Below are 21,654 nucleotides of genomic sequence, written 5' to 3' on the forward strand. Positions count from 1 at the left end.
CCACTATAAAACTGGGGAAAACTGTGGAAGTGGACCAGCACACAGACACTAGTTTCAAGGATCCTTCAGAGAGCTCTTTCAATGGTATTAGACCTTCCACAGAGAGTCCCTGGGTTAGCAGGAAAGACTTCTCTTTATGCAGAGGTCAGGCTCCCACGCCCTTCACAGTATCTGAGTAACAGGAATAGCTGGAAGGCACACTGATACTTGCTGTGAGCAAAAGCAAATGAACACACTTATAGATCAAACTGCTCATTTGGTCAAACGAAGAATAATCCACCAACAGTTCCCTGTGTAACCCACCTACCTAAAAAATCCACTGAATGCAATTTCAAGTATGAGAATAAGAAACAAATGTGACAGGAGAACTGGGAAATAGGATTCTGCAGTTCCCACATTCAACAAATCGAGTACACCTGCATACATGCACTTTGTAACTGCTTTACCTGACTGACATGCAACCAGAAATCCCTTTCAGCACACCACAGATATACTGTCTCTACCAAAAGGAAATATACTCTGATAGTTCTGACTTCAATCCCAGCCTGAAGGAAACCCCAGCCCTTCTAAATCAGTGAGATACTCTCCATGGATTCTGGCAGTCACACTACTCCCTGTTTCCAGCTGTACATGCAAACACAAGTTTGATCACTTTTATCCTCAGATGTCTGTGCTCTAGGAAACATAATACCTGGTATTCCGTGTCCATTCACCACTCAGAATGCCCCACTGCTTTCTCTATGGCATTGCTTGTAGGTTTGTTTCTGTTCCCATACAGGATCTCTGCTACACCAGTAACATTGTGAGGTCCCTGAGGAGCTTCCTTCAGTGTGAGTGTGAGTGGATGAAGCTGCCACAGCACTGAGCTATACCTACATACACCAAGACTACTTATCTAAAAGCCTTTCTCAGGAGCTGGCAGCACACCTGGTGACACGTCCCATCATTGGAACGGTCTCAGAGACATTTCTGCTGCCTGTCTGCCTTTGGTGGGGCTGCTGTGCTACAACATCCCAGCAACTTATCAACAGAGAGGAGAGTTCAGCTCATTTTCCTGCCTCTCTGTTGGTAATGTAAGGCTTGGGAGGATTCAGAGCTTACAGCAGGATTCATTTCTTGCATTTATGTTTCTGTCTGCTTGCACAGCTAATATTGAAAAGATTTGTCTTATCACAAGAGACAGCATGTATCAGTCACCAGACAGCAACCAAAAAACATAATGTACAGAGTAAAAAGGATCTAATGGGTGAGGATGACAAACAACTCCAGAAGAAATTTATTTTACAGTGGCATTATCAGGGACAGGAGCTAGTTAGGAAAAAAATATAAAAAATCAAGTAATTTACAATGGAGTTACAATGTAAAAAGCTGTAGACTTAGAGGCATTAACATCCCAAATGACATCCTAAAACTAATAATACATGGGGAAAGCAAAGATGAGGACAAAACAGCAGAGATGTTCTACCTTTAGGACAGCTGCATCAAGTTCTGCTCACCCTCAGCACGCACAGACCTCAACTATACACTGGAGAGGAGGAGAGAGGGGTGAACATTTTGAACAGGTAATGAGTGTAATTGACTCTGCTAGTTTCAAGAATTCCTGCATGCCAAATTCAGTCATGTAGAAACAGATGTGGTTAGCGGATGGGGGATTGAAGAGATTTAATTCATCCAGCCTCTCCCTCTCAGCCAAGACAGAAAAAAATTAGATGTGTAATGTCTTCTGGCAGGAGCAGGCAGTACATTGCCTTGCCCTCAATTCTTCATGCAGTGAAGAGAACTTCCCCTCTTGCTTTAAACAGGGAAGAACAGCACCCAAACAATCCACAGCATTCTCTAATCACAGAAAGCAGTGGTGCCCAGGCTGCTGTGTTAGAGGCCACAGCAAGGTCCAGGGCACAGCACCCCTGGTGTTGCAGAACCAGCTCCTCTCCAGTCCTGCCGTGCCACGGTCAGGACCTGTTTTGACCCCATGGCACGGACAGAAACACCATGGGCTGTAACCAGCTGTGCCAGCTTTGAACCTTAAATCTCCATTCAGCAGAGTACAGGACATGCTTCATCCAGCACATGCTGCTAAAAACAAGCAAGTTTTAACAGGAAAGCTGATCCATAATCATATACATGGACCTAGGTTTTAACCTGAAAAAAAATATACACAAACACATCCTTGTGCTTTTCACTCCTATGAAGTATCATGCAGTAAGGATGCTAATAACTAGACCTGCCTAAACTTCACACATACACTCCTTACAACAGCCAACTTGAAAAGGATTCAGGGTTTAGAGCAGGACCAATTTATTGAGTTAGTCTATTCCCCTTGCTAGTACTAATCAGATTTGTACTTCAGTGAGTTCTCTCCATTTTAGAAGAAGGGTAAAACTCTCCTTCTACTTTATACTCCAGAAAAGGCTTCATCATGTAATAAACACAGCTGGATACTGGCATTGTGGCTCTCTTGAGAATTATACATCATGTGGCACAAGCAACATGTGACCAGACATTCCAGGTAAGATCAAAGACTGACCTAAGCTTAGGTCTTCAACAGCAGATGACTACAGCTACTTAAGGAAAAGATAGACTAGTACTTATGGTTCTTATATAGCTTACACTGGCACATGCTTTCAATTTCTGCCAAAAAGAAACTAAGTTTATGGACTCTACACCAGCTGTTGTATGTGGGCCTCTGTGCTTTCTAACTACCAATGAACCTATCTGTTATGACTATCTAAAACTGTTTTTCAGACTCCTAAGTTCTTGGCTTTCACAATGTGTAGCTACAAGTTTCAATTATTTTTTTTTAACATTGCAGTTATTTGTTTCAAATCAACTATCCCAAAATGCCACTGTTTGCCCTCAAATTTGGAGAAAAAAAGAAGTAATTGCTTCCTTTTTAAAGCTACTCACAATTACAGAAATATCAAATTCTATTGGAATTTCCTCCAGCTGTCCTTTTTAGTATTGTGAGAACCTAAGCCCTTCTGCAAAGAATTGGAAATACGTTTTTGAAACTATTCTTTATAATTTTGCATCACTGAATTTTGTTCTCCTGCCCTCCATCTCCCTTTCCTAGATACCTCAAACTGCTCAGATCTTAACAGAGGTCTCAGCAGCAGGAGGTTCTGACTGACAAGTAACTTCCCCCTGCTGTGAACACTGACTGACCTCTCCTTTACTCCTCATTTTAATAACAGTGAAACCACAAGGGCATCTCTGCTAATTACAAAAGGATTTTGTTACTTTAAGAAATTAAAAGCTTTTCTAAAAGCCTGAGTACACTATCAGCTGGATCAGCCACATCTATGAAATTGCTGATCACTCCAGAAGAATCCTTTTGCAGTTCTTCAGAACTGTGTCCATCATTGTCCAAAATGTCATACATATATTAGTATGTCTACTGGATGTCTGGAAAGAAGATCCAAGTTTTATTGCCACAAGTTTGCTGAATGATGTGAAACAAATCCTTTAATCTCTGTTCTTCAGTGTGTCCACCTGTCTATAAAATGAGTATGATACCCCATGTAATTGTGTTGCTCTGCTGCTCTGTGTTTGTGTGTACTGGGAGACTCCTGACAAACACAGCTGAGAGAGAGAAACAAAGGTCACTGGCCTAACAGAAGAAGACAGGGAGAAATGGAACAGAGGGAGAAATACAGAAAATATCCAGGCAGCTGTGAGCAGCAGAACAAGCAAACAATTGAATTATTTGATCACTGTCCAGATCTGATCCACTGCCCAACCTGTAAATAATTAGTGGCTGGTTTCACAGGGGCAGTTTAATTGAGAAAGACTCCAGCCCCTAGAGTGAGGGAGCTTCAAAATCCCTCTTCCACCTCCAATGGAATCCCACACCCCTGTCCATGGGATGCTGCTTTCTACTTCCCAGCAGGCAGGGCAAAAGGGAAGGGTGAAATGCTCCTGAGAAAACAGCTGAAGGAATAAACAATCTGGTTCCTGTTGTGCTGTGATTGCCTCTCAGCCCAATGCTCCCTGGAGCACTGCAGGTGCTTTCCACTTCCTCTGATCTGTAGGGAAGAGTCACAGCACTAATTCCTGGTTGCAGCACTTTATGAAGGGCAGGAGAGATGCATCATCTATCGTTCAAATTACCTAAATTTAGGCAACTAGCAAGTCTCCCTTAACCCATCACCCACGATGAAGGAAAAAACCAATCACCAGCTGCAATTCCTCACTAAGCACAGAAGCTGGTTTAGGCAGCTGCTGACTAATGCCAGGCAGGATTTCTGCTGCAGGAGATGGGAAGATACACGGCCTTACCCTTCCCACCTCAGACAAATCCTGCATCACAACCTCAGGTGAAGACTGAATTAATTCAAGTCAGGGCACACTTCCAAGACAGTCTCCCATCACATACTCTCCAACTCTGGCTGTAAAAGCAAGGTCCAGAGCAAGTGCACTTAGGAACAGCCACTCTGGCAGACTCAGGTTCACAGAGCATCTCACATAGGTTTTCCTCCATCCCAGGGCATTGACCTGAACAAGCCAGAAAGGGGAAGTACATGGAATTATATCAACCTGGGGTGATGTCACTAAGCCTTTGAAAGACCAATGACTGGGCAGAGCCCAGGTTTGCTGCAGAAGAAACAGGAACTGACCATCAGAGCTGGACAGAGGATTTCTGGAAGCCAAGTCATTGCTGAGCTCCTCACTTTAGGATACTCCCAGCACTTCAGCAAGGCTTTGCAAAGGAAAGCTGCACACTTCTGACCTGCTCACTGTAGTTTCAGTCCACCATTCCCACAATCATCTGGATCTACAAATTTGTAACATGCCTCATGCCTTCTCTCCTCCCTTGCCCACAGAACGTTGCCTTCTGTTGCTTTATGTCAAGATTTGCAAAAAAAGAAGAAAGGTCATTTTATACCTGATGCACTCAAAGCACTTTCATAGGAACTGTGGTTCTATAATCTGATAAAAGATAAGGCCACTCAGCTCTCTTTAAAGTTTATAAACACACAATCTAAGAACCTCAGAGAAGTCCTTATCAAAACACAGTATCAGCTAATGCTTTTAGTTATACTACCACAAAGAGCACCTTGTAATCAAAGCAAGAAAATCCTTTTTTGTTACCAGCATGTAAGCAAACTAACTTACAATTTACCTTCCAGTTCAACATAGGGTCAATCTTTTGAATAATAAACAATTTTCCTGGATCTGTGGTTGACAGACATGTATGCACTCAAAAACCTTTAGGCCATTCTGACCACTGTTTATGAAGATTAATCCCCTCCCTTTCATACATTCAACATGAAAAAATATCAAAACCAGTTTTTAATCCACAAATGCCTCACCCACATCTATCAAAACCAAAAGAATAACAATGGAATATTTGAATTTACCTTCAATGTGACCGCTCTGTTATACACAGTATGAAATGCACCGTCCCTGTTAAATGAGGAGTGGGGAACAGTGTTAACTTACAGTAACATTACTGGAATTCATCAGAATTCATACAGCTGCTCTTCCTGACTTCTCACTGACCAGAATAACATCATCCTGCTGAAGCCACAGAACGAAGTAGAATTTACGGTACAGTAGTTTAAGTGGGGGAGTGGGGAGGAAGGAGAGGAAGGAAAAAGGGAGGGTGCAAACCCAGTGTAAAGAAAACAGTTTCCCAGTAAACAACTTCCTCCCTGACACTTTAACAAGATTATTTACTAAGGCATGATCTTTGGAGATGGAGATGCAGCTGCTTGGTGTACCTGACAGCACTCCCACTCCTATTATTTTCAGGAAGAAAAATATCTTGCCATTTCAGAACACTTGCCTTTCTCCGCTCACATTATGAAGGACTATCTCAAGTCAGAAAGGCAGAGAGAGGTGAAGCAACTTGTCCAAGGCACATGCCAGCAGGCAAGTGACAGAAAGCAAGATAACTCAAATCTCAGGTATCAGCCCCACACATTGGGCAGTTTTAGCCCATTGGACATCTCTCCCTGACCCCACTTGTGCTTTCAGTGTTCTCTGTTCAAAAGCACAATAAATTTAACTCAACTTCTGTCACAACACATGCTTGCAAACTGAAGAAACAGCAAGTAATTTCATAGGATAAAAAATTAGTCATCTTATTGCTGCAGCAGCATGGGGCTGAACAAAGAATAAACACTCTTAATGGGGGCATCAACAAATATGAACTACAAATTCCAGCCCAGCACTCACTTATAATGGAGTAAATCCACTCCCTTCTCCTTTGAATTAGGATCTACCTTCATCTTCTTGCATAATTTTCGGCTTTCAGTATCACTGCAAAAAACAGATATTGGAAGAAAGGTTACCAAAAAAGTAAATCAAATGCATTTAGTCCTGAGAACTCATTGCTGTGGTCAGCAATCAGCAATTAATCCAAACTAACAGTAATTTGGAAGCTGTTTAGCTAAGTTTGTGGGACAAGCATTGTGAAAAGCTCCATTAGTCAATTTAATTTCTCTGTTTGCTTGGTCAGGACACAGTGAACTGTGTTAAATTTACATTCCAAAGCCAAGCCCTAACCAGTAGAGAAGCAGCTCATTTCAGCATGTCCAAGGACCTCATCAGATCTTCTGTCTATGAGATTAATATAAAATTTAAGAAGCCAAATTTCAGTAAAACCATGCTACTGTTAGAGCGGTGGTCAAAGAGCACTGTTTGTTAAAAGATTCAAAAGGAAGGAGCAGGTCAGCTTTTACATTTGGCAGAAGATAACAGAAAGCCAAAAACCCCCATGTTCATGGTATGTCCAAGTCCAGATCACAAGCATTTAGCCTTAAAAAGCTCCTGCAGGAAACAAAAACCAGTTGAAATTCTGGAGCCCCAAGCCCAGCAACCCCGTTCATTCTAGGAATGAAAGATGTGTCCCAGAGCCACACCTGGAAAGCAGAGGCAAAACCAGCTCTTAAAGGAGGAGGGAGGTTATCAGCAGACAGACCGGCTGGAGGGGATCTTCAAATTGAATGAGATTGACTTGCTTCCACCACCAGATTAGGCTTGAAGAAGAGAGAAGTGTCATGGGAGAGAGCTGCAAATATACATTTGTTTCAGTGGGCAGGTAAAGAAAGGGTCTTCATGGCCTAGCAGCTCTCCTAAACAGTGCAGTAGTGAAGCCATAAGGAGACTTCAAGCAGAAGTGAATAGGAAGTTGGTCAAAGATCTGGGGAGATGAGCAAAACAGAAAAGAGGATGATTCACGTTGTCAAGGCTGTTCTCTGCATTGACAAACAGCAAGATTAAACAGCTTGGAAACTTGTTCCCAGCAGAGGACAACTTGTACCTTTTACACAGATAAATCAATTTAGAAAATGAAAACACTGAAAACCCATCAAGTTTAAACTGATTAGAGACAACAAGATGCAAGGCTTGCAAGAGCCCCACCAAATTAAGTGTGCTGCCAGCTCTGGTGCTAATTCTCCCAATCTTCTCCAGCTGCCTTTCTGCAAGTGTGAAGTACAACAAACACCAAATTCACAGTGAGCTGCAAGTGAGAATGCCCCTTAGTGGAAACTTCCAAATGCTTCTGGAAATAAGGAGGAACGTGCCATGGACACATGCAGCAAAATCAGATTACTATGCTGAAGACAGAAATGAGCATTTTAAGGACCTCACAAAGCACACAGCTACCACGCCAGGAAGGAGCACTTGTAATCTCAATTGAACAGAAGTGTATTTATCTGAAGAGTCTTACTGAATTCATGTCAGTTTTGCATTTTCACATCACTGTAACCCATAAACATTTCTTTGCTTCTCTGTGAGGCTGGAGATCTGAGCTGGAGAACTGAATAATGAGGACACATCTCCTTGCAACAAAACTACACTATGGAACAAATGCCCTGGATTTGGAGTTACGCCAAAACACCACCTTTGCCACATGGAGTTCATACAAAAAGCCTGCAGCAACGTCAAATCCAAGGGTTAGAAACATTCTGTCTTCTCTCCCCTGCAGTTCTCCAATGGTCTAAACCTAAATGACTCGAAGGTCAAGGAATCTCCAGAGAAGACACCAGATCATCCCACTGTCTTACCCCGTACAGATTCAGAGGCACAGAGAAGGTCTTGTGGCCCTGCTGCAGCTGAGTGACAATCAGTTAACTACAGTCAGCTCACACAACGGTCAACATTTGTAAATGCTCTTCCAGACACTCCCAAATGTTTCCAGCATGCAGGTGTACCTGTGGCTATCTCAGCTTTGCCAAGACAAATGTTAGGTGCTCGATGTCAACAAGTGTAATGATGAAACCTCAGCAACAGGGTCTGTGAAAACCCAACATGTGCAGACAATTGTTCTGGCATAAGCAGAGGACTAAAAACTGGGTATCAAGAGAACCCTGTGCCTGTTCTACCATCTATTTGGTGCAACAACTAACCATGTGGAAAAGAGTGTAATTTTCCCTTACGTGTCATTTAGAGATCTGAATGGATACTAATATTCTGAAAGGTTTATAGTGGGAAAAAACTACAAAGTATTATTACTGATCTATACCTGTGGGTATGCAACTAGCAACTCCTACCACTTCAACTCCTAGCAATTCATTTTTTGTTTGCATGACATTCTATTTAAAAAAAAAAAAGGGAAAGATAAGAATAGCTATTTCACTGGATCTAAGTGTGCCCTGCTTTCAGGATTTCTCCATTTGCAGAGATTCACACAGCTGCCTGAATGCACAGCCATTATCACAGGAAAGAAAGCAGCAGCTTGCTCTAGTATGTCTCCTACCATTTAGTGGGCAGATTCTCTGCACCACTGCATTGAGAATTAAGCCTGTTTATGCAAGCTATCTGCACTGATGCACGGGATAGAAGAGGAGCAAATTCCAAGAATAGGAAACATCTAAATATGTATCAGTAATTTTTTCATGCATCAGTGCAGATTTCTGCACATGCCAGACCCACCAGCTCAGATGCTATGCTAACAATTATTCGTAAAAAGCAGAAAAGGAGATGTACAGAAATGGCAGAGATGGACCCCTCTGCTTCTCCCTCTGCGTTCACTTACAGAGAGACAAAAATAACCGGCAAAGAGCAACCTGCTCTGATATCACTTGGTAATGACCATTATTCTTAATAAGAGTAAATATCAACACAGATGCAGCCGGCTTTGAGATTTGTCTCTTTTGAATCTCAGCCAACAGCCTCTCTCTGAAGATGAGCTCCTCAACTCTCACATGGGAGAGGGTAATTAGGACTCCGGTTCTTGCAATTTAATTATATCACTTGAAGAGGCAGTGTAAGAGTTTGTTATAATGACTAAAAGAAAAAAAAAAAGCAACCAAAACAGGAAATAAAGAGAAAAAAAACAAAAAAAAAAACACCCAACAAACCACAACCTAAGAAGCTAGAAACTACCCCCAAAATAAGCGCTCTACCAGCCCAGGCCAAGCCACTCCAGACAAAGACACCAGGCTCAGGAAATACTGGTGTGAGGATGAGGTCAGTAATGTGTCCCCAGCAGCCATCCTTGGCTGCCTCTTGCCATTTCTGTCCAGAGCAATTTGAAGCCTGGCAGGTCCCTGCTGTGCTACTGCCGAAGGACCCTTGCAGGCTGTGCTACAATGATCCAGCATTATCTCCCTGGAAAATCATCCAAAACATCAACCTACCTGCAATACCACAAGGACCTAACCAGCAGCTAGCTATGTGGTATTAAGGTCAAACCTTAAGTAGTACAATGGCACAGCTTCCTTCTACTCCCACAGGCATGTTCTCTACTCTTCCCCTTCCACAAAACCAAACCAGGGCTTCAGAATGTGCCTTTGCTAGAGAAGTGAAGACATACGACAGCTTGGTAAAAAGAAAAATGAAATGAGCAATCCAAGCTGACCTAAGCAAGAAGGGTAAATAACAACAAAGGTAGCTTGCACTGCAAAGATCGTGTGCACACTTCACCCCTCTCCATTCCCGTCCCTATGTCCTCCACCAGGACACATTTCTGTCACTGGGGGTTATGATGGAGCTGGCAGGAAGCCCATCTGGAGCACTCCCTGTAAATCTCTGGGGTCCCTTGTCAGCATTAGCATGCATGAATAACCCTTAGCACAGGCAGCCAGCTGTTACCAGGGCAGGAGGCTGGCAAGGGACTCCTGAAGGAGATCTGGCCTCTTTTGGCTCAGCACCAGTGCAACCAGCTCCTGAAGAGGACGTGTCACAGCCCTTCTGTAGGAGTGGCACAAGATGCTCTGCCTGTCCAGGACTGCCCACAGGTCTGGACACTCATGGCCATAAGGATGGAGAAGCAGGGAGAAACACTGATGGCAGTCCCCAGTGGCAGAAGGAGCAACACAGAAAAAGACTTTTGCAGCAATGTGTCAAGGTAATTTGGAGAGAGAAAGAACAGAAAATAAAAGCTAGACAGAAGGAACACAAAAGAACACCCAGGAGTTTTGCTGCAGTTAAGTCCACATAATTGCTAAATCTAAAACAAGTCCAAGATGGATGGATCCCAAGTAAAAAATGGTGCATGGAGGTGGAAGTGCAAAACCCCTTCCTTGGGGCAAATTCAAATATTGTCCACTTGGGTCCCAGAGGAACATGGTAAGACCAAACATCCTCAGCACCATTCTCTTTCATGAGCACAAATAACATCTTTTGCAGCTTCCTAATTATTTCCCTTATTATGCAATGCTGCCCATCAGCCTCTCATGAAGGCGGGAAAAAAGGCCCACAACCACATCTGTGGAGAGGAAGGATCTGGAATGACTGTCAAATCCCCTCTTCAGCAATTACAAAAATGCCATCCCAAAACATTCACGTCTCCAGCTGCCAATGTAGCAGCACAGTGTGCACATGCTGTGTGGCCACATCACTTCCACGCCACTGCCCTGACATCCCTTAACACTTTTCAATGCAGAGTGCACCCAGCTTTCTTTCTCATCCATACCTAGTGGGCTTCCAGGCACAAGAAAAGTAATTAATAAAAATGCTGACAGAACCAATTCAAGTAACCAGGTCAGTAAATATGCCTGTACAAAAACTATCTCATTTCTCTATCAGCATATGATGTAACCCCATGGAACCCACAGACCTCACAGTTTCTAAACAGATTTTCTCTTTTATCTGTACATCTCACCATCTGAAACAGGGCTCAACAATCCATGTAAATGATGCTTCAGCAGTCCCTTACATCACACTTGTGTCTGTAGACTCTAATGCAATGGAGGCTCTGTTGTATCCGTGACTGTACAAACACAGTCACTGTCCCAACAGCTGGAAGAGACAAAACTGAGCAGGTAAGGAGAAAGAGCAGGCTCCAAGAGCACGGGAATACAGCAAAGCAGAAGCAAGACTGCCTACAAAGCAAGCTTCCCAACACTGGAAAAGCTTTGGAAGGTACCAGTCAAAGCTGTCATCTTGTTACCAGCAGGTTCTGTCATTCTTGTTTCCGTTGCTCAGGTGTTTTCATTCTTTTATGTTATAGTAAAAACCATCACAGAGAACTCCAGTTTTAACTTCAGGGAAGTTCAACTGCAATTTCAGTCCAGCTATCAGAAGTGAATTATCAAACAGGGTTTCCCAGCCCAATGCACAGTATCTGCAATACCCTCTGGCTACCTTCCACAGAATACACTCTCCAGACCAGACTGATGAACATCCTGGGAAAGCATGGAGTTGAGATCCTGCCAAACAACTAATTGAGCTTGTGACCCCAAAAAGCAGCAAAAGAAGTGTTAGCAGCACAAATTTCCTCAAGCCTCCTAAAAGCATGTAACACATTAGCACTTACAAACCTAATCTGAAAGAGAAGTCATTAACACTCACTTGTACTTAGATGTGCTCCTTCAAGGTTTTGAAATAAAAAAAGGAAATTCATTAGCCATTGTTTGGGACAATATGAGATTTTAGCTTGCTCTCTGTCTTATCAATTCCACCCTCCAACAAATACTGTGTTGTAGGATCTATTTACAATATAGCAGTTTGTGTACTCTGCTGACCAAGCAAAACCAGATCGATTCTAGCAAAATTCTCCTCTTCTCAGATTGCAGGTATTGCCTGCCTCCCCATCATCCTCACTTCTCCCTCCCATCCTGGGCCAGCAGTGCCACAACTAATGCTGCTAACAGTATGCCACATTTGTAAGGCTCCTCATCTTCTATAATGATCCCACACCTTCCTGTATCACTCTCTCGAGACCAATCTGAAATCAGAAACAAAAAAATCCTAGGGAAAAAATCACTTCTCAAACCATCAAGCTGGCTTGCACTTCTCCAAAGAACTGGATGGTAATGGCTTACACCTACTTGAACAGAAAATCCATACTCAGCCATCAATGCAGAAAGGCACTTAGAGACTCTGCTCCTGCGTGGGGTTTAAGGACCTGCAGGCACCAAAATAGGAACAGGACCAGGAGAAACGGATGCAGAAGTAATGAGCACAGGAAGCTTAAACACAAGATTTGTCTTGAAAAAAAAGCAATGTTTTGCACCCATTCTGGGTTCCTGATGGAAATTATCTTCTAGAACAAGTTACAATAGCAACAGGTTTCCACAGCACAGAACAAATGAACCAGGCAAACAGTGCGGCACATGAAAAGCTTGAGTCTTTTAAGGGATGGGGGAGCGTGAAAGCCAAAACCAGAAAATGTACTGCTGGAAAGAATTAAAGATAAGGATTAGCAGATGAATGGGACAGTCTCATGTGAATTTAGGGCCTGATTTTACCCCCTAGAATGCAGCAAAAATCCCCACTTCAAGGGGGGATTGCAATCACCTTGCAGATGATTGCAGCCTTCTGCTCCAAACGCTCCCCTGGAACGTGCCAGGAATGCAAAAGAGTAATCCATGTGCTGTGGAGATCCAGCACCACTTGTCATCCAATACAAATGACTCCCTGTGCCCATTAGTCAATTAGAGAGGCCAGGGATCTAGAGGAATAAGATTAAAAAGTATTTTTTGAAAATTAAAACCCATGAGATTATTTCTTACTGCAAGCAAGAGCAAGCCAAAAAGCAGAAGAAAAACCAAGACAAAGAGGTAACACGTATCATCATATCGTCAAGTTAAAACAATTAAGGGAAAAAATTATAAGCTCCAGCCCCTGCAAAAAGTCAAGGAGTTATAATAAACAGTACTTCCCATGGAAATATAAATTAGCAAGAGGCACTTGGCAGCCCACATACCTGCACAGAAATAAGGTAAACACATTCACAAGAGCTACCAAAGGCTTTGTAGGAACTTCTAAACCCACCAAACACTCAAATTCTTTGCAAAGCAGCAGCTTCCCTCATCCCACACCATGGCAGAGGGGAACACAGTCCTAACCTGGGACACATGATGACTACTACTCTGTCTTTGAGTTCACAGGAATCGAAGAGCCCAAAATGCAAGTTTTCAACGTGTCACCCATAGCCACACAGATGCTGCAGCCCTTTGTACACCCATTTATGACCTTTAGGTGCACCACGGGCCTGAAGAGGATGGATGCTAGATAATGTTTTAACAGAATTACTGGGTGCAGAAAAATAGAGGTGACTTCTTTTACATTAAATCTGAGCTCACTTACTCTTCATTTTGGTCTGAAAAGCAGCAACACTGAAGGTTTGGTTAATGAACAACTCTAGGCAAAACCCACAGAATATTCAAGTTTAGGATGAAACAGACATGAGCTCAGGCTCATACCCCAACCACTGCTGTGGATTTAATTAATTGCTTTGTGTTTCTGAATTAAAACCCATTCAGTGTGGTGTATTGTATAAGTCAGGAACTGAGAGCTTACTTAAAAAGGAGTTTTTTCAGATTCCTGCACAGTCACTCTTACAGTAAAATAAAAAGGCTTTAATGTGAATGAGCTTTAACCAGACAGACAGGTTATGAGAGAGACAGGAGGAAGGCATCGAAAATCTATGCTGTAAATGCAGTTTGCCCTTTTAAATGGCACTCACACAAGGACCACACTGGCAGTATAACTCACTCACAGAGCATTCCTGAGGGACACCTACTTTACCTCCCCTGGACCAGCTGCAAATAGACCCCCTGCTACCTTCCCTAGGCTGGCACTATGAGCCATCCTCTCCTGAGCTGCCCTTCACCTTCAAGGCTACTGCAGGAAAATGCAGAAATCCCAGAAAACACAAATTGCTTAGATGGAAAGTGCTGTACCAGGGCAAGAGCAGCATTCCTTCTTTCTTTTTCTCTCTCTATTAGGTCTGGTCAGTTTTATTTGCAATTTCAAAGCTTTTTATCAGCTTTAAAATTCAGCTACAAGTACAAAAGATGAGTAGACTTATTCTCCTAAATAAATCCTACTTCTGAGTGGCTTTACAGGATGAAGGTAAAAACTAGAGAGCAAAATTACTCTAACGCCATCTGTACTGTCAGTCTTATTTCTGAAATTTCTCCCTGATATGTCAAGGCATTAAACACATTCATTTATGACTGTGGATAGGTAAAGCCCTTCTGTATCTAAGCATTAGGAAATTAGAAATTTGGGAAAACCTCATCTAGAAGACAGAAAAACAGGGATATTAGGGAAAACCCCAGAAAAGACAAATACTCCTTAAATTTGACTCTCTTGTGAAGCAGCATGTTTAGCTGTGTAGGTTTGAATGTACTGCTTTGCCAGCCAAATTATGGTCTCACCTTTATGCTAAGTGTCATGGGACTGCTACAATAACAAGTAATTATTGAGGATGGGGACTATAAGAATGATGCTCATAACACACAAAAGGGACTAAAAGAATGACACACAAAAGCAGAAAAAGTGGGACTAAAACCAAACAAAAATTAGTCAGACATTTTAACCAGATGGCATTTCCTCTTCCTAGCAGTCTGATGTGCTAAAGCCAAGCACACGCGCGATGACAGCAGATGGAAATCACACAGCTTTGTTTATGTTTGGGACCTACAGCAAAGGGAACCATGCAAGTTTGAGCAGAGAATAATTACCCAGAGCCAAAGAAATTAATGTTTTTTTTTAAAAATACCAATCCACAATTGGGTAGGAGTTATAGTCAATAAAAACATGAGACAATTCAAAACCTGGAAAATGCAGGACTGTTCCCTAAATCATATTGATGATGGAGAGAGCTACTTTCAACCTCTTCAAAGCTGCACCTGACCATAATGTGCTTAGTAACCTGCCAAACACATTTTCTTCTCATCAACAAAGCCATTTTACTTTCTTTCCATGTCACCCCAACTAGTTACAATTTTCGAAGTCCTTAGCCATACTGTGGTCTATCACAAAACCCACTTAAGAAGGCTAGAGAATAACTATGTAATACTACTCTTCAAAACCACACCTCAGGACATCACAAACTGAGACTAGAGCTTTTTCTGCTTTAAATACAAGCAGCAACAACTTTGTCTTTCACTTTTTACTTTCAAAAGGTAATTCCATCTTACTGTGTTCCCAAGCACATCACTTTGTACTTTTTACTTGCCACCACAAGGATTTGACAGGAGTTTCTGTTTTGAACAAAACTCCTCTTTTACATGACCACATCAGTGCTTACCTCCAGTTGTACCAGGCCTTAGAAAATGGAGGTTTTGTTAGACTGGGGGGATGCAGAGGCTCTGCAGTACAAACCTCAACCTGCTGTCAGTTAGGAGCAGACACTCTCTGAGATAGAATACATCCCATCCTTTTGTGCTTTTCTGCAGATATTCTAAGCTTTCAATTCCCTATGATGCCCTTCAATCTTCCCAATTTCTATCAGCCTACAACTAAAAAATAATTCAATAAATAGCCTAACCTTGGGCTTTCTTACATTCCAATTTCACCTGAATGCCCTAAAGAGCACCCAATTCATGCTGCTGCAGCATTTTCCCTTTCAAAGTTCTCCACACTCTTTATAAACATTGACTAATGAATCAGGCAATATTTACCCAGTTGCCTGGAAAACAGATACACCTTTTGTAACTGCACAAAGTAACAAGAAGTGACTCATTAGCAGAGTCAGGAACAGAAGCTGTGACTCCAAGCTCCTATTAACACGGCATGTCCCCAAACACCAGCCCCAGAACACTTGCTCCCAAGGTGCCTGCTCCATCTCTCTGGAACACTGAAGATTTAGCAACCTTCAATGTTGTTCTCCATCCCCAATACCATACATCTCATCAGGCATAATTAGTTCAGTATTCTCTTGTCTCTCACACCACCATTCATTCAACGTCAAACGCCTCAGCAAAGACTTCCTAATTAAAACATGTAAAGGCTAAAATAAAACATATTTTTGTCACATCACTGCTGGGTCTTTCATTCACAATTGAAATAGCTTCACGTTTAACCATGTACACAGCCACACATGGTATCTCAGCACACAGCAGCAAACAGTGGCCACTTCAATGGGAGCAATTCTCCAGCTGCCCCTTCATCTCTAGGAGGAGGTGTGGATCTGCCTGCAGGAAGGACTGATCTCTCCCAATTGAGGACCTTATCTACAGTGCCACATGCAGGGGGGTCACACTCCAGCATGGCACTTGGCACAAGTGAGCCCAGCTGTACAGGAAAGGCAGGCACATGGCATTTCCAGCCCTACACTTCCCAAGCCCTAGCACGCTGGGGATTGCTGGCTACCCTGCCTCCAAGTGACAAACTAAGTGGCATCCTCCTTTTCTAGACACTGTCTCAGCCAGAAGCCAAGTATTTCCCCACATCAAAAAACTAAAAAAAAAAAAAAACCTAACTTCCCTCTCTCCCTGAGACCACTCAACCTGGAACTGAAAGCTCAAAGCTAATCCCTGTCTTTAACCACAGACACAACAGAAGCCAGGGCCAAGGAGCATGGTTTCCATGCAGACCAGCATTCAAAGTCCTGAATGCCACACTTCCAGCCACAAACCTGCACACTCCCCTCCACCACATGAAATACAGAACATGCTGCTGAAACTTAGCAATCCACACTGATCTCTGCCCATGCAGCAGAATGTTCTTGCCTTCTCTTGAAAATGAGGGGAAGGAGAATTACAAGTAACAAAAAAAAGTACCATCAGTAAAGAAAAAGGAAAGAAAAGGCTGCCATCATCGCCACAGGGAAGCAGAGGCACAAACCACAACTCAGCATGTATGCCAGTCCTGCCAACGCTTGGATCCGAAGGCAGAGAAGCCCAGTACAGCAGGATGTGAAGAGCAAAGCAAAAATTTCCCACTAAATATTGCTGCCAAACAAGACATTTCTTGTCAGTATTTGTAAAACAAATTGAGCCTGTGCTGTAAATATCCCTGCATCTGTGTGCTGTTTGTTTCAGCATGAAGACTTGCAAATAAGCCTCCCAGCATATCTGCTGCAGGAGAATGGCTTGAGCCACTCTGGTAGGACTCAGCTGTCCAGGCACTACAGCTGGCCCTCCGTGACCTGGGGTAGACAGCACTACTGCAGCCTCTGGTATTGTCACTGCAGCAAAGTGGGCACGGTGGTGCAGCCACCTGTATACCATTTTTTAAAAAGCAATAAGCAAAGGAAAAAGCCTTCCATGAAAAATAAATTGTTTAAAAGCTACCTCAACACTTCTAGATTGATTTCAGAATACTTCAGAAGTTAACAAGCAAATCAACCACAAAGCTTGCTTTAGCCTCAAACTATTTGTTTAGGGTTTCTTTTTGCATCCACCAAGACCTCCTTTACCACAAGCCAGTGTTCCAGCTCACCTTGCCCCACGAAGCAAGTTCACAGACCTGTTATGGTATCCCTTAGCAGGAGTGACAGCAGGGATAGAAGTCCATCTCTGAAAAATGCCCAGCTATTTTTTCCAGCTTCTTCCCAGAAAGACATGAAAGACAGCTCTGCTTTACCCACAAAGCAGAGCTACTACAAAAAATTATACCTACTGCCATGTTACAACATCCTGGTCATTGCCTGCCACTCAGGAAATGGTAATCTGATTGCAGCATCACTGCAAATTTTGGCAACCTACCAATCTATTCTCAGGTGTCCCAACCCCTTACAGCATGACTTTCACACTGCTTTACTGTTTGAGATTAAGTCACCTTTCAATATTTCCCCCTCATGGTGAAAGGAAAGGCACTGCAAGTACTAAGCTTACTATGAAAAGTATTAAAGCACTGCATGGGAGAGACTTGAAAATACATTTCTTGCAAGTAACTTCCATAACAAGGTTTGGTCTAGATGTCAACATTTGAAAAATGAGGGTATATTAGGGTTTGATTAATTGAATTTTATTTTACAGCAAAACCAAACAATACATTTCCCTCCCCATCACCATTACTTACAAACTCAGGAGTGGAGACTGACCTGCGGAACTAAGTGCCAAAACTTCCCTGGATTTCAAGCTGAAGTCCTAAACACTTAATCCTTCCTTCTCCAACCCAGAACTAAAATAAATCCTGAACAGAGTTCTTGTTTAGTTGTATTACTGCAGCATTTTGAAGGGCCAGCTAAACAGCCTCATCATCCAGCATTTGTATATACCACATACACACACAAAGTAAGCAGTAAGTCCCCCAACACAGAAGTAGCCTAAAACAAAAGACACAAAAAGGTAGCAAGCAGTCCATAACCTGAAACTGGTGCTGATTAGAAACTGAAGGCAAGAGGCTGGCTCAGTATCCTATTTGCTAACCCTCATAACTTTCATTAGAAATGAAGACTGGTTTTCATGGATTTCAGAGGTATGCCAGATCTCCTCACAACCTCCACCTTGTCAGAGTCAATACAATTTATCCACTGGCTTTTCAGCAGGTGGCAAGTGGTGCAGGCTTCACTGACCTCTGAGGAACAGCCCTGCTTTCTGCCAGCAGATGACTTGGAACTCTGTCCCCACCAGTTGGGCAGAGATGAAAGTGTGTGTGCACTTGGATGAGCCCAGCAGAATGCAAACAGAAGGCAGAGGCAGAGGACTCCACAGGAGAGATACCTGCCTGGTGGCAGGGGGGGAGCAGGGCAGGTTAATAATCACAAACCCACATTAACTTCCAATTCACCAAAGACTTATTCTGGGTCACTGTTTGACGGATGAGGGTTAGTTTCAAAAGTGTAATTTTAAGGGAGCCACATGATGTGCAGAGCTGACTCACATTTGTGCACAGTGTACAGTCTGTTCATACCATGGCAATCCACCCAAACACACAGGTAGGCAGCAAGCTGCTCCTCTGCAGGGCAGGAAGGGGAACTTGCCACCTGCAGGCAAAGCTCTCAAAGCTGCAGAGGCACTACAATACACAAGCTAAAACCACAAGCAAACTGTTACTGAGTTGAACCACAGCAGAGATTTTCACATCTGCAAACCAGAAAGTACACACCTGTTCATTCCTCCACACACACACAACCATTTACAAAAACAAGTTTTTCTGCCTTCACATTAAAAATTGCCAGAACTTACGCCAGCACAGAGGAAGGTCTTTAAAAGAAAGCACATTTTATTGAGAAACACAAATGGGTGGATGCTTCAAAACCAAGCAAACAGCCTTACTGCTCACACAACCTTTGCTGTCAGAGCAGAACTGCACTGCCCTCCAGCTGAGGCACAACATGTGAGATTCCTCATCCCCTAGCATGTGGAAAAAAAGCTTGCACCCTGTGTGTCACCTGTGAAAGGCAATGTTAGCTGGGGTCTCAGCTTCAGGCTGAAAAACATGCTATCAGAGAAGTAACAATAGCCATAAAGAAAAAAAATTATTCCCCTCCGCTCGTTCAAAGGAAGAGAAAATGGTAAGATATAAGCTCCTATAGAAGAAACTACACAGAATTATGTGGGTCCAATTAAAGGCAAAAAGTTTCAGAGCCATCAAAAAAGCTAAGAGAGCAATAAAAGCCAAAAGGGGAAAGGGAAAATAAGAAGGAAAACAGAACAACACATACCCACAGTCTATCCAGCTTATAGTACCTCGTCCTTTCACCTCCTGGGCCACACTGGACAGTAATCTGAGTGAGCTTTCAGCAGCAGCGGCTGGAAGACAAAGTTAAACAATAAAACTCAATTAACAACAGCATTACTTCTCTCCACAAAACAACCCAATATTGCATTTCTATGTTCCAAAGCACCCCAAGAATATTTTGTCTCATTTGAAGAAACCAGTGTAACAGGGATCACTAAAATCTGTAAACTAGAAGGAAAGCTGGCTGCAGGTGAAGTTGGGTGGCTCCTCCCGTCTACCCCCTTAAACAAGACACTGAAACTGGGATTTCTAGACACGGTCCCTGAGCTGCATTTATGGAGCTATAATGTGTCCTCTCCTACAGCTTCCATCCCAACACTGCCTTCTTCCCTGTGGCTGGGCATGAACCAGTTTGTACTACAGCCTGCTAATTAGAGCAATTTCATTTAGGACTTTCATCAGCTGCAAGGGCAAGTCATTCAGCATCTCTGCCTCCCTAATTCTACCCCAGCCATACACAGAAAATAACAGACTTTATCCTCATAAAAACCCTGGGACGTACCCAAACCAACAGTCATGAGCAGTACCCAGAAAAGGTCCTTCCAAGTACTGGCTGTATTATAAATACCCAACAGAGATTTTTATAATGCCATGCCACATGTGTAGGTTTTGCAAATCACTACCATTCCAAAACAGTCTTTTAAATGGTATTAAAAATAAACAGAAGAGAGAAAAATATAGCAGTACAAATAAGTATCCATTCCCCAAAAAAATCTAACAGGAACTGTTTCCTTCCTCAATAAACAGAAAATAGAAACCCAGAGCCTCTTCCAGATCTCCACAACTACTTCAAGTAACTGAATGTAAGAATGGCAATATTGGGACAGACAAAATGCTTCTGTAGACCAGTATCTTGTCTCCAGCATTTGAGGAAGTAAGGGCCTGTAGATGTCAGAGTAGACAAGCAGAGCTAGCATGTAGGGATAACCCATCAAATAATCTCTAAACCTTCACAATCTCCTGTGCCAGAAACAGCCTCTTTGTATTTGACAGACTTTGCTTGGGCCTGATGCCATCAGAGACACCAACCCACATGTATCAGCTCTACAGAAACTCTCATACCCCCAATACCCAGAACATGCAATTGCCCCCCCTCACCAACACAGGGACTGAGACAGGTGAGGGAATTCTTTGTACTTAGAATGAATCAGTTTGACAAATACACTTTTAAAAATAAGCCTTCAGCTTGTCCCAGAAGACTCAGTAGCTGAGTACCCCTGGTAGGACACCCAGGTGGCAGAGAGAACTAAACATCTCACACAAATTATGACACCTCCCAAAACTAATGAATTTTATGATTGCAATAGAAAGTGACATCTCGTTCTGCTCAGCTGAGAAGTAAAGCCTTTGTTCTAGCAGTATGACCAGATGCCAGCCAACATCTCAGCACAGCTGGGGGATGTATATCTGGGATTGAAATTACACCTCCAAATTCCCATCTCTTTTTTCCCCTCCCCTCTTTCTGAGTGACTGTTGGGCAAGAGATTTCTAACTGTGCGAAGATCACTGTTCCAGGAAGAAACATTAATTCCACAGTCAGCTCTGCATGTAATGCTTTAGACTGCTAAAGCCAACCAATTAAATAACAAAAACAGAAAAAAAGAAATCTCCATAACATGGCTTTTGAACAATGCCCACAGGGCAACATTTATTAGATGAGTGTCACAGCTGAAGTGTTCTGGTTGTGCTGCTAAAAATGAAAGCAACCACCACTTAAAATATTAAGCGTAAAAAGAAAATTTTCCCTTTAAGAAGCTGAATAATACAGACGTCGTTTTATCTAAAGTGTTCCTTTCAAAAATCAAAAAGCATTAGAAACTCTTTTATGATTTTCAC

At 42.7% G+C, this 21,654-nt stretch overlaps 1 protein-coding gene across 1 annotated transcript in view; it reads right to left on the reverse strand.

Moving 5' to 3' along the window:
• PDIA5 (protein disulfide isomerase family A member 5) overlaps positions 1–21,654 on the reverse strand; it is a 100,364-nt gene that overhangs the window by 65,789 nt on the left and 12,921 nt on the right. Inside the window, exons 3-5 of the mRNA XM_030241784.2 lie at positions 19,742–19,829; positions 6,181–6,264; positions 5,361–5,406 (exon numbers count right to left, since the gene is read on the reverse strand). Coding sequence (XP_030097644.1) covers positions 5,361–5,406; positions 6,181–6,264; positions 19,742–19,829 — 218 coding nt within the window. The remainder of the gene's footprint in view (positions 1–5,360; positions 5,407–6,180; positions 6,265–19,741; positions 19,830–21,654) is intronic.

The sequence above is a fragment of the Serinus canaria genome, chromosome 7 (assembly GCF_022539315.1).
Source record: "Serinus canaria isolate serCan28SL12 chromosome 7, serCan2020, whole genome shotgun sequence".
NCBI lineage: Eukaryota > Metazoa > Chordata > Aves > Passeriformes > Fringillidae > Serinus > Serinus canaria.